At 47.2% G+C, this 13,837-nt stretch overlaps 1 protein-coding gene across 1 annotated transcript in view; it reads right to left on the bottom strand.

Moving 5' to 3' along the window:
- Positions 1-7,545: 7,545 nt before the first annotated feature.
- LOC120848313 (medium-chain acyl-CoA ligase ACSF2, mitochondrial-like) overlaps positions 7,546-13,837 on the bottom strand; it is a 261,125-nt gene continuing 254,833 nt past the window's right edge. Inside the window, exon 16 of the mRNA XM_042288177.1 lies at positions 7,546-7,665. Within this exon, the coding sequence (XP_042144111.1) occupies positions 7,546-7,665 (120 nt within the window). The remainder of the gene's footprint in view (positions 7,666-13,837) is intronic.

Raw genomic sequence — 13,837 nt, 5'->3', positions numbered from 1 at the left:
GGGGCCTTGAGTCCTCGCCTGGAGAAGGTCTTCGGCCCGCTGCCTACGATGCTGATTCATGAACGCCCGCTTCAGCTCGGTGACGCAGGCGTCCCACGACGTGAGCGCAGCCTCGTGATTCTCCAACCAGTGCCTCGCAGTACCCTCCAACGAAAAGTAGAGGTTCTGGAGGCACTGCTCCGCAGTCCATCCGTTGTGGCGCGCCACACGCTCGTAGTTCTTGATCCAGTCTTCAACGTCCTCGTGGATCTCGCCGTGGAAGGGAGTCGGCGTACGAGGAGCGACGGTAAGGTAGACGACGGCAGGAGCGGCGGGGTTCGGCGACTGGTTGGCCATCGTCGTCTTCGCTTGCCTTGTCCTCGCGGTGAATGGTCCGAATTCAGGAGCTTGCCCTTGAAGACGGCAGCTGGCACGGTGTTTCGGGTCTTCAACGAAAGGTCGTCGGGAAATGGGGCTTGTTGACCGAGTTCTTCTAGGGGTATACGTTGCACGGGTTTTGTACCCCGCACCTCCACCAGAAATGTCACGAATTAAGGCGACGAGAAAGAAAAGAGTAAACTGAAAATAAAGGTTTAATGGGCGAACTTGTGCCAAACAAAAATAAGTAACGGAAGAGCGTCGAGGCAGCAGAAAAGCGGGCGGCGATTCGGCGGCACTACAGAGCGCTAGCGAGACTGAGACTGACTCGACAAGGTCGCGGGCAGTTGCTTATCTACCGTGCGTCACTATCTCGAAAGTTCGGCAAGGAAGGTTCGAGCGTCGCGCTCTCGGGGCGAGGATGAACTGGCACTTTCGAGAATAACAAAGCAGAGGGAAAGTTACGTCTGCTGCGAGAATGACCGGGAATCCTCTAGAAGACCGTGACCGAGCGTTGCCTTCTCGGCTCTGCGGGTGGCAATATGATTCAGTGATGAATAACCAACTAGCCCTCTTAAGCGTCAAGACCATGCAGCCTGCATGCGAAAATACGTTTTGGCAGGCTTCCAATAACTTGTGCTTACTTTATTAGCCCTGAAAGATGGGAAACATGTCAAAAGTACTTTTGCGTGCATGCTCAATTTATTTAAGGCATGTGGGGGTCGGTTGTTTCTGTTAGTCACTATAGTAGGACTCTATCATTATGTCTGATTCCATTTTACATTGAAAGTTTAAAATACATTTTCACAAAAATATGGCTAGCATTCTATGATTTATTGATTAAATATAATCAAGTCATACTCAATGTATTTTTCGATCTTATTTTCTTTTGTGGCGCTTTAGTTAGTGGAGAACTTGGTTTCTGTGGGTGGATAGCTTGAGGGCTGTCAGTGGAAGTTGACACCACTTTATATTCAAAACTTACAGGTATGTAACATAAATATTAAAATGTACTTCTATGCATTTAAGGAAAAGCAGATAGAAAACATTGTCTTTATAGTAAAGTTGTGCTTATGGCTTGGTTTTATTATCAAAAGAAACAAAACAATCTTTGCTAGGGACAATTCTAAATCCGCTTTCAAACGATCTAAGCAACCTTCCGCCGTACTGCAAGTTATATCTCGTGTTCACATTGAGGTGCCATACCTGGAGTTTGTTTTGCATTAACTGAAAGCAGTATTCTGCAAATAGAGGGAAATTATGCTTGTCACTGTCGACTTCTGTAGTTCCTGAGCTATGTAGTCTTCTGCAAAACAAAAAAGCCCACTGGAAGCGCCTGGCTACGGCAGTGACTGGTAGAGCGCGCAGTACGCTCTGGGAGATTTCAACCTACCCAAGGGGAGAACTTCCTCAGGGCTCAACTAAAGCGCAACGCAAGCCCATTAGCTTTCGGTTTTGCGGTGGAGAGCAGCTCATCAGCCTCATGTTACGGCTACTAACTCCGAAATGGTTGTCTGAGAGAAACTGGCACGAGTCAAGGGCAGTTATTTCGTGTGTTAAATTGCATGGTCCTTGCCATTCTTCTAATTAATAAATCCGCTCTTCAACACATTTATTTTTCAAATATGAAGCTTGGATATAACTTTAATATTTGTTTATTTGACTGTATCCGTTATAAAATTTGACACCAGAAACAACGGATAACAAAAACAGTGATGAGCATGCTTTCTTCGAGCCTTCCTGATGAGTACAGGGAGGTGCGATGAGTGCGCTTCATCTTCGTCATGCCGATGAAGCGCACTTATCGGCTCAACCTAAAGCAAAAACTGTTAGCAAGTTCGGCACCAGTTGAGCCCCAAGCGAGTGCCCTTTCCTCGAGGCTGAACGGAATCTAACAGAGCGGCAATTCTGCCCCCAACCGCCGCCGTCTCGTCCACGCGATATCAGTAGGTATTTTTGTATTGAAGGAGACTGAACATACCACCAAGGCTATTAGGGTAGCCTTTCCGCTATGTTATAATTTAATTAGAACCATGATTTATAGTTTATGTAAGACATATTTATTAAACATGTGTTGCTTTTTATCATGTTTCTACTCCAGGTGCTGCTATTCAGCTCCCCATCACCGCCCATGAAGAAGCCATTGGGTGCACCATCGACAATTGCTGTCATTAGAGCTCGGATCGGCAGAGCCACCCGCTAGCCGCGTAGCCCAGTTACCAGGCAGCAAATACTTGGCCAGCAACAAGCCTTATAACTTGTAATGCCCGAGTCCCACGAGAGCAATAAACGAAAACAAACGACACGGATAAGACTCCAATCCGTGCAGCATGCTCGCGATGGTACTTTTGGCTTGCGTGTAGTCATTCGGTGCTCATGAAATGAGCGCGAGTGATTACAAGCCTGCCAAAGATAACGTTGTGTGTTTGATGCTCGTGTTGCAGCATAGCCTCCTTTAGTCTTCAAAGCCTGTCGAATCGCGAAAGACTGGTTCGAGGATTGTCGCTGTCATTTGCTTCTGTTTGTCGCTGTAGTGGGACTTGAGCATTAGCCAGCAACACGTACTGAACATGGAATTTAAAAAAAAAAACTATTAAACTTGATTCGATTTTGCAGCTTCATTTGCATGACGACCAGGCGATAATACAGCAGCTCGCACATTTGTTCAACTTTCAATCTACTGTTTAAGCATTCTCAGAAAATTACTCAGCAGCTTTACTAATCGTGAGGCACTAAATCGGGATCAAAGTAGCAACCGGTTATTTTTTGAGCAGAGCACCGAAAATTGGAGATAATTGGCTATATGACTCAAAAACATCCTTTGAATCACAACGTTAGCCTTCTTGTGAGTAGTCTGTAAATTCACCGTATATCCAAGGTGAATGACCTGAGAACTCACACCCTGGCCCGCACTGCATTTACACCGTTTCGCCTAGCTTCACTGACCAATGAACTGCCAGCATGGCCCAGGCTGCATTGAGACCTTTTTGCCAAGCTTGGCAGACCACTGAACTGCTAGCCTGGCCCAGGCTGGCTTTACATCGTAGAGCCAAGCTTGGCCATACAAGGAACTCCCACTGAAATGCTGGGCCGGCTAGCCAGGCTGGAGCAAGCTTGCCCCTCGGTACCAAATTGTGCTTGGGCAGGGAAAATTCCTCCGGCTGCCCAAGCAGGCTCAAGTCTGCACCGGTGAATTGCGCTGCATGGGCACCGTCTTCTTACCTCGGCCTTGCCTCAAGCGCCCCCACTTTTTCTGCATGTCTCTATGTGTGTGTGTGTGTTTCGCGGCCTGGACCGTGGTGTTGTAGTACGTCTTGCTGTATCCTTCATGAAGCCCGAGAGAGTAGGAGCTTTCCCAATGGCCTAGTTCGCTTCCGTTGACTGCTACGCGAGTCTATGCGGGGTGGTTCTATTTTTTTTGGAAAACTTTTCGGTCCTTCTTCTTTTTCTACTTCCTCTTTTTCATATATATATATTTTTGTCTGTGCGTTATGCCTCTGCTCTCCACTCTTCCAACACTTCCAGCTTGCTGCCATTTTCTTTTTTTTCTTTTTTCTCCGTTCTTGATAGTTACTTCGCCGTTTACCCGCGATGGTTGAATTTCTTCAGTCTTCGAATTACATGCTGAAATGTTTCCTTTTCACTTTCTACAGTATCGTTAAAACCGCGCGCCCATTCTAGGAACATCCCGTGCTTCGTGGTTTCAACATTCTTTATTGACCCCCTTCGTCAAATTAGAATTTATTGGTTGTTAAGAGTTACTCTCGCCGTTTACCCGCGCGTAGTTGAATTTATGCAGCCTTCGAATAACATGCTGGAATGTTTGTTTTTCATCTTATACAGTATCGTTATAACCGCACGCCCGTTCTAGTAATATCCCGTGCTTCGTGGTTTCAACATTTTTATTAACTCTCTTTGTCAAAGGAAAATTTCTTCGTTGTTAAGAGATAGTCCCGCCGTTTACCCGCTCTTAGTTGAATTTCTGCAGCCTTCGAATAAACGTTTCTTTTCACCCTATATGGTATTCTTATATTTTTGACGGGTTAACGCCTTTGTGGGGGTGACCCTGCCCACATCGCCGGCTTGGTGTACTACGGAAAGCATTCATCCAAAGCCCTGACCGAGTGGTCGGAGTTCCAAGCCCGGAGTCCGGCTGACTGTCTATATGACGCCTTGGATTAACCGAGTTGGAGTAGGTCCTTCGCTGAGGGCTCCTGCATGTCCATTCATAGGACATTTCGTGAGGGCTTTTGTCCTCGCGCTTGAGCGTTGCACGTTGTCCAGGCTCCAGTGCCCGTGTTCCACGGGGCGCGGGGGGCCTCAAGGCCCGACCCCTTTCCCGGGCACCGGGGAACGCGGGGAAGTCAAGTGCCTCTGCCCAGTCATCACAGAGTGGAATGTGTGCTTCTCTACTAGATTCCAGAGTACGACAACTGTGGCGTCATTTGCACTGACAAAACTCGGGGTTATTGCAGAATATCTGAATAGTTCTTTTTGATCATCGCAGAGAGAACACTTAAAACTGAAGAACAAAAAAACAAAACCAAAAAAAACATGACAGGCTTGATAGAAGATTTTGTGATTTGGTAGTGATTTTGTAAATAATGCTTTCAGTCTATGGACTCCATGGAGTCGTCCTCTCACCCCTAAGCTGGGAGTGTAGCGGAAAGTGAGGTGTTCGGAAAACAATTCGTGCGTCTATCTTTAATCACGTGATCACGCTCCCTCCGGTAACCGCGCGCAGTGAGTGGGGCTAGGGATGCAAGGGACACGATTGACTTGTCCGTCGGGCGCGTAGCTCCCCCTGCACTGTCAGTTTTGGAATGAACGAAGTGAGTGGCGTTCGAAAACGCCCAGTCCTCCTTGCTCACAAAGGAGATATTCGGGAAAAACAGGAGGGGCTATCTGTCATCACCCTCACTCGCCCCTTCTCAGGAAGAGATAAGGGCCTTGCCGCATGAGTTTGGCCGAGTGACCTTCGTAGGCAACCTGTTCCTAGGCCGTCGGTGCGCACCTCCCCTGTACTCTTTCCTCTCTGAAAGTTTCCCCTCTGTGTCTTCTCGTATTTTCTATCAGGGTGTCGAAAAACCAATGCGGTAGTGATAGCTTAGGCCTGGTAACTCTAGAGCGAGGGGATAAGAAAAGACAAACAGATACAATGCTCCGAACAGAGCTTGAAGCCCAATGACAAAACTGAAGAGAAACGAATGTAAACCAAGTGTCACCCCCCCCCCCCCCCCCCACCCCCAAAAAAACAAAATTGGCAATTAAAATTTTTAAAAAACCGTCGGCCGCATGGGCGCTTCCGTCGTGCTCAGAGCACCACTGAAGCTATCTAGATTATGCTTCAAAAGCAACGAGAGTAGGAGAGCTTAATCCACGGAAGAATAACGCATGAAGGACGGAAAACAGAAAACATATTGCTTTTTTTTGCATTTAATTTTATTACCAACGTGCAAAAATAAATTATAAACAGGAGAGCATGCCCACAAAGAGAAGACATACAAACAAAGATGCAGATGCGACACATCGGTAATCTAAGATGCCAACGACATGTGGGCGATCGTACGTATATAGGTTGATTGCCGACGTGCAGAGTTTCTATGCGCGCTTCAACCAGCGCTGTTCCATGTGTTAACCTAATATGTTAAGAATATGCGAATGATGGTACCATAACATTACACACGCTCAAATACAGAATTACTGTCCCTTAATTAAAATCAGAATGCTACGTCGTCACGATGGGGACCCAGCTCCTCTGATCTGGGGAGACTTGCCATGGACCTCTGAAACTGGCCTTTAAGGGCAGGGCAAAATTGCGGAGTGTTAGTCGTGGGGCATTTGACATGGGAGTTTGCCTTCGGGTGCTTTCGTACACCACCCGATCTCACATAGGGAATGAGCTTTCTGTAAAGCGGTTTCCTTCGGTGAACTTGGCAGTCCACTGTGATAGGTGTTCGTGCGATCCCTTGCTGAATAAAACACAAATTGCGGGCAAAAATAAATCCAAAAGAGAAAATAAACTTTTTGAGGCGTTAAACGTCAGCGTAAAGGAGGATGACACCTACATCAGTGCGTCGTCAATCGTCATCAAATAAGGAATTTAGATTTATTTAGGGGAAGGCATAATGAAGTGCGTATATATATTTGTGATTTACAAACATTATTCAGTTGCCAGGAGAGCTCCGTGTGTTGACTCCTTCGTCGTTGTGCTCGATTTTTGGCGCTTGTAATCTTGGGCTTCTTGAACATTACCTGACTTCTGGTAAGACTCAAAATTGAAACCAACGTTTTCGTCTGTTATCAGTGCCTTGAAGCCATGCTGGAAGCATTCAGTGTCTTACTGTGGCAGCCGTAGTGCCGTAGAGTTAAAGAGCCGACTTGGTATACCCGCATCTCTAAATATGTTCTTGTCCTAGTCGATCAAAAAGAGCTTCCCCACCTGCCACGAAGTGCAGTCCACAAACTCTTAGTTGTGATGCGAAGCTTCTCTCTCGAGATCATGAATTTAATATAATACCCTAGAGCGAAAGGTCTCATCCATTTGGCCGCGTCGGCGCTGCGGAGTATAGGCGTGGGTATCGGCGGTCCCAGGTGGCGGTCCCGAAATGCCAATTAATATGCACTAAGAAGCAGCAAGCATAAACTGTAAGTAACAGACGCAGATGCTGTGTGTACCTGTAACCTTCTTTTCAACGCAAAAAAAGAAAAAAAAATTCTTGCAGCTGCAAAACTCTTGGGTTAAATCGTCGTCAAAATATGTGACTGATTTCGTCGAAAACAAAACAAAAACTAAAAATATTAGAGGGACGAAAAATTGGCAAGGTAACCATAACAAAAATAAAATACGCCAGAGTTGCTAGACGTGCATACATCCGGCGTCCCACAGGTGACGCCAATTCCGTGAATAGTGCCCGGATCTTATGGACTTTACCGAGGCGACTACATAAAAATTAAAATCAAAATATTGATTGTCTTATTTTTATGTTAATCACACCAGGATTTTTCAGAAATCTGCTTGCAATTTTCAAATATTTCCTAAAGCAGTGCTTTCGGTCGATGGCGCATTTCTTGCCATAAGACACCGCATTCGCCCGAGTTAATACCACGCGACAGTCGTGTTAGTGTCGTTTGCTAAGAATACATTATTGTAGCAATCGGTTTGTTTAATATCATGCGCACTATCCTTTACAGGTTGAGCAGTCGCACGGTCTCCTCCCGCATTTTGAGCTTCTGAATCTTCCCGTTTGGTGTCTTCGGGAAAGAATCCACGCACATCACGTATTCCGGAGCCTTGAACCAGTGCAGCTGTAATTAAAAAGTTTGTTTTCATTGCGTATACACAAAACAAGGAAAACCTAAAAATATTAATATTTACTTTCATAGCATTATGCCGTGGCACGGTATTGTGTACCTATTTTCAATGTCCTTGAGTAATTATCGATGTTGGCCATCGCCCAGTTTCCAGTGTAAGAAATCTTCCGCATGAGTTATTTACGTCTAGCCTGACGTTGGAAGGGTAAAATTTAGACCCCAGAAAATTAGGAAATGCCCAGAACACATTGGAGGTCGCGCCCCGGAAGGAGGGAGTAGCATTGCACACCGCAGAATAATAATCTCAAGCGCAATTCCTGTCAGGTGTACCTGCTTTGAGAAACAGCGCTTGACTGGTTTGATAACGAGTTTATGTGCGTGTTTCTTTTCTAGCTTGGAATGGTTTTGGGGCAAGTTGTCAAGAGTGAAAATATCTGCTGGAGACTGAATGATCCTCGTCACAGGTATGAGACGACGGCGTTGATCAGCATTATGGTCGAGTGTGGTCTGGTTATCATCTAAGAATAAACGTCAAGGTGCAGCAGGAAAACAGATTAGTACAAGTAACCAAGGACATGACCAGAAAAATCTAATGCTCCTGTGTAACAAATGTAGCGACATTTCTCCCTCCTGCTCTGACGCGCATACCTTTTATTTTTATGTTTTGCTTTTTTACACCCGCACGTCGACTGTAGCGCCGCCTGGTTTGGCCCAAGATAGCAGACGGCCTTCCTATACTTGAGTCAGAGCGCAGTCAAAGGCTGAAAGTCACGCAAGCACGAACACATACACACAGGCTAAAAGCGGACTGTCACGGTCTACCAGCCTCGAAGAATTTGCTCAAAAAATATGACGAAAGCCTTGAGGTTGCACAGTCGGCGTTATTTGATTGCCGACATGAGCTCATAGAATGCACTGCACTCCGACAGCATAGCATAGGCATCCCTTCTCTTAATTCCTCCGACTCGCACACCTTTTGTCTTTATGTTTTGTTTTTTTACACCCGCGCGTTCACGGTAGCGCAGCCTAGTTTTGCCCAAGATAGCAGGCGGCGTTCTTCAAAGGATGTCGCTACGTTTCGGTGTAAAGGGGCTTTATAAAAATCGGGACACGCGGCGCTATTGTTCCCGAGCGCGCAGTGAGCGAGAGAGCCACGCACGTTTTCGGTTGAAAGAGGGGGCGGCCGGCAGAAGCAGCCCATCCTAAAGCCCCTGCATTTTTAAAGCTACCTTATCCTCACTTTTCGGCCGAGCGGTACGCCAACGTGATAACCAACGAGTAAAAAGGCTTAGCGTGATAAACCGGAACTTCGGAAGTGGCATCCACCGGTTGCCGCCATGTTGTACGCAAATGTGACCACTCGTCACGTGACCTCCCAAGAACCGTGACGTCACAGGTAAGACTGCAGCACCCAGAGCTGGCGCTTGCGAGTTTTTTCGGTGCGCGGTAGCCATGATATGCAGCTGCTTTCCGACGACTTCGGGCTTCTTCGTGTTCGCTTACGCAGGCATAATGTGAAAACATGAAAGAATAAGACTTTATACCTTTTTTGCGCAAGATCGCTCTGAATCATCTGGATATTAACACCTGTGTGACAGCATCAGCCGTATCGCCGTACCGGTGCTCGGATTCCGGGATGCGTTCGAGGATCGATAGAACTTATAGTGCTTTTAGCATGAAGTTTTCGCATTCTCTTAGTTTTGTTTGTACATTGAAATGTCTGAGAATCGACTCGAAATGTATGCGTCGGACGCAGGGCCTAGGGGAATTTGTTTCAGCCCTGCGTCACTGAATAACCATAGGAAATTTTAGCGAGGGAGCTTTTGCGATCTTTAACTTCTGCGCTAATCGCCGATTCGACATTCGATCGCTTTTCTTTCTTTCTTTTTCTTTTGTGAGTGCGAGGTGCACACTTATTTTCAGCTACGAGGATGACGTTTTATTGAGTGTGAGGATGAATAAATTGTCGCAGGCATCTGCTTCAAAGCTATTCGACTTGCTATAAAAACAACTGTTTTGGTGTACGCATAGATTAACTGCAAAGTTTTCTCTTTCGTAGGATTTATTGGAGCAATACTTTTTTTCATCAAGAGTGCATTGCATTAGTCGGTCAATTATCCACTTGTTCTAATTACCTGGATAAGATGATTCATATTTATGATCATCCCTTGCCTGAAGAGCAGACTTGTTGAAAAATGTTGACTACCATTCCTTTCGCCCTCTTCAATAGACTTTTTTTTTCAGTAGTGCAGGCTGCCTATACGTCGTATCACCGTAGCCGTAGCTTGGAAAAGGGCAATCGCCGCAGCCCCCTCGAGCCAATCAGATAGACGGAGCGACGGTGTGTGACAAATCTGTGGAGACGAGCACTCTGATCAGGCACGTAGCCAGGAGGGGAGGGGGGGTCTTGGGGCCCCCCCCCCCCCCCCCCCGAAATCTTCCATTTTGCTGGGACCTAAACTCCCCTCTCCCCCTCATACAGCATTTTGTCATGGGCGCCCTCCCCCCCCCCCCCCCCCCTCGAAACAAAATCCTGGCTACGTGCCTGACTCTGATGATATGTTGTCATGTGCCTCTCTCCAACGTGCACATTGCCGTTTGCCAAATTGTGATGAAACGAATTACAGTAGCTACTACTCTAATTACCCCAGGCCTTCATACTTTGGGCATTTTTTCGACAAAAATGTTATGTCCGCCATCACTGTAAACTCGGCTCAGCGCCAATTGGACAAGAATGCTGCATTAGCGTTCGACGTGAACTAGGACCCATTCGTGTGCTTCACACAGAAAAAAAATGGCGACAGTTGTGTTGCTTGATGGGGTTCTGCAAACGGTCTATTGTGTCATACGTATAGGAAGTGTCCTGCTACATAGCAGTGCACCAACAGATACTTTTAAACTATATGCTCAGAGGTGTATTTGTTTTTGCAATTAAGGAGTTACAGCAATGTGCTTTAATGTCATTATCATGACTGTAGTTTTAAGCATTCTCTCTGCGTAGCCTACAAAGGCCCCTGGAGGGGATAAATTAATAAATATCATTTTCACGTCACTGGAGTTTGTTCTCCGATGCACAACGTGGGAGGAGAAGTGGAACGAGTGCAACCCCATGCAACAAGTCTGCCAGTCTGGTATGTCCCATTAATTATGATTGAAGGGTCAATGATGCGAGTGTCCTCAAAAGGACCTGCACGTGCAGTGAGCACAATTCTTGGTGTATAGACTCTACAGGCGTAAAGGCAAGTGGAAATATGTTTATCTGGTTAGTGTATCAAATATGTTTATTCACAGTTGATTACATAACTATTGATTCTTAGTAAATGGTTCCATAACGAGTTATATTTGTGACAGTCTCGTGTCAGGCGTCCAATTGTAGTACCTGTGGACCTTGTTGTCGAATGACGCTCCTGGCACGTCAGTGTTCAGTTTGGTCGAGTGGCAACTTTGACTGACTGATGCCATCTTGCAATCATACGTCATGTGCGGCCACTGACATCAAATGCACTGAAGCTGCAGGGCTGGCTCCTAATTCGCAAATTTTCCTGGTAGTTTTCTGCGTCAATGCAGCAAGCTCGGGCATGTATTGCTTACGTGGCTGTGTCGTTTTCTGTACCTTTGACTGGATGGCTGGCAACAATGTTTATTGGCTATCCAAACCATTTCACTTCCATTTCGTAATAACGATTTCTTCTGCATCCCGCGACCACTGCAACTTGTGTAAGTCTCGTGTGGCAAAGTGAAGTCGGGTGATGCCTGGTGCCACTTTTGAGAAAAACCAACTATTTTATTTCTTCAAGTCACTCAGCGGCATTCTCCCTCAAAGTTGGAAATTGTGTGCTTCGTGGAGTTGACACAGATAATTGGTGTCAGCAAAATATTAGGTATTGTCCTTGGACGACAACCCACACCAAATTAACTGTCATTGCATTGCCGCTCCCCTGCTTTGTCGTGTTTACCTCTCGTTGAGGTGATGGACATCAGGAGTTTCAGGGTAATATCGGCATCGGAGGCAAAGGCCGCCGAAGATAATCCTCGATGTCCGGTGGTCGCTCGTCAAGACGTGGTCGAGGGTCGTTTGGCACAAACCCTCGCAGGCCAATTCATTGGAACGGGCAGCTCTGGTAGAAATGGTCGGCCTCATGCAGTGGTAGCAAAGTGTTTTTCTGTCGGCCATTCGCTGCACCTACGCTTTCCATGGTGTACTTTGTTGACGCAGACCTACACACGACGTCGGGAATGCTTCGACGTTGTTGGGAGTCTCATTGAATTGACATTGAATACTAAGCGGCAGCCGGTGGCGGTCGTCGTGCCATTGTGGCGTAAGTTGTCCTCCGTTCGTCAGATGCCGCTTTCCTCGCAGAAGTCTCGGTTGAAATACCTGCCAAACGTGTTCCGAAACAATCTCGGCCGTCAAAATAAAAGCCGGGCAACTGATGGCAGGATTTAGCTTCCTGATCGCCTCCTAGAGAACGTCGTCGATGATGTTGCGAATGCCTGGGAGGCTGGCGTCAAAGTAGCAGCTGGACGACTCGAGTGTCGCGACTTCGAAAAGTTGTTGATTGTGACAGGCTCGGGCATGCAGAGCAGGTTGCCTCGGTAATATGAACCCTTCGACTGTTGTCGGGGGGTTCCGGACAGGGCTGCCGAAGGTGTCCTTCCCATGAGGGACATAGGATTCTTAGGATCTTGTCTTCTGTAGCATCAGGGGCGCTCGATCAGGCGCAAAACATCCTTCACAAATGCGGTGACGCTCTTGTTGGGGCAGTGTCCTGGACAGAATTGGGAATGCGGCTCTCTTTCGTTGATGTTGGCTGACGAACGTGCGCTTCAGCTCGATCTTGCAAACTTCCCACGACGTTAAGGAGTATTCATGGTTCTGAGACCAGTGCCTGGCAGTTTCTTTCACGAGAAGTATAGGTTCTGCAGGAGCGGGTTGTCTGTCCACCGAATGTGGCGGGCGACCCGGTATTATTGTTCAATCCTGTCCTCGACGTCTTCATACACCTTGCGTGGAAAAGCGTCGGAGTGTGGCGTGCGACGGGCACGCAAACAATGGTAGAAGGGGACGCGGTTTGCTGCTACAGGTTTGTCATTTCTGGCTTCGTCAGCTTAGGTTTTTCTGGCAGGAGACCGAATTTCGTTGGGTCTTCCTGGTAGCAACAACTGGACCGGAGTTCAGGTTCTTTGTCGTGTATTTGCGAGGATCGTTCTTGTGGTACTCGCTCGTCTTGCGGCTTTTCTGCCGGGCTCGGGATAGGACTTTGTTCACGGCTCGCCGGGAATTTAAGACGCGGGATAGTCCGCCACCCGTGTCCGTTATAGGGCTACTCGGCTGAGGAGCCGCCAGGGTGCACATAGAGTCAAGGGCTCAGAGTAAAGTACCCAGCACCTCCACCACAACATACGATGACAGCCGAGCACGGCCTGGAACTTTCCAGAATAGTGAATATTGATAGAAGATAGGACTGGGACAAGGATCCGTGACAATATAAAAAAGCTGACAGAAGAGAGTCTATCCTGACCACTAAAAAAGCTGAATTGCTTTAGTGGCACTCTGTCCGAATAAATCCTCTCCTTCGGGGTTTGGCGACTGTCGTGGACAAACTGAAGTGAAATGGATGTGGTACTACTCTTATTGTAATGAGCCACTGCAGAATCGCCGTAAAGCGGCGTGAGCTGGTGAGCTGGGTAGGTAACACGCTCGATGAAATGTCCTCACAGCTTGCAATTCGCGTAACGAGTGTGGATGGAACGTTTGTGTTGTCGAAACGTGCGATAGACCAGCGGAATCAATACCAACTGCAACACCTGTGCTCCGGGAAAGTGCACGTCTACGCCAGAACCATTTAGGAAGCAGCACAGCATCACCTAATGCACGGAACAGGAACCACCAGCTTAAAGGCAGCTCTTCGGTGCGCCGAACAACCAAAGTGAGCCTTCGGTTATTTGAACGAACCGGCACCACAATCGCACACTGCCAAGCACGACTCACGCAATTTCCGTAGCTCAACTGTGTATCCAGATACATTGGACACGCTTCACAGCAGACCTCGAAGATTCCGTTGGTCAACGAGACACAGAAAGGTCGCTTTAAAGTCTATTCTAGCGGTATCCGAATCAATCCGAAGTCCGAGCAATGTAGGGCTGATTGTCTCTTCCGTGGCAA

Source organism: Ixodes scapularis, unplaced genomic scaffold (genome assembly GCF_016920785.2).
Source record: "Ixodes scapularis isolate PalLabHiFi unplaced genomic scaffold, ASM1692078v2 ptg001212l_1___fragment_1__unscaffolded, whole genome shotgun sequence".
NCBI classification, from domain to species: domain Eukaryota; kingdom Metazoa; phylum Arthropoda; class Arachnida; order Ixodida; family Ixodidae; genus Ixodes; species Ixodes scapularis.
This window is presented reverse-complemented; position numbering and strand designations above follow the sequence as displayed.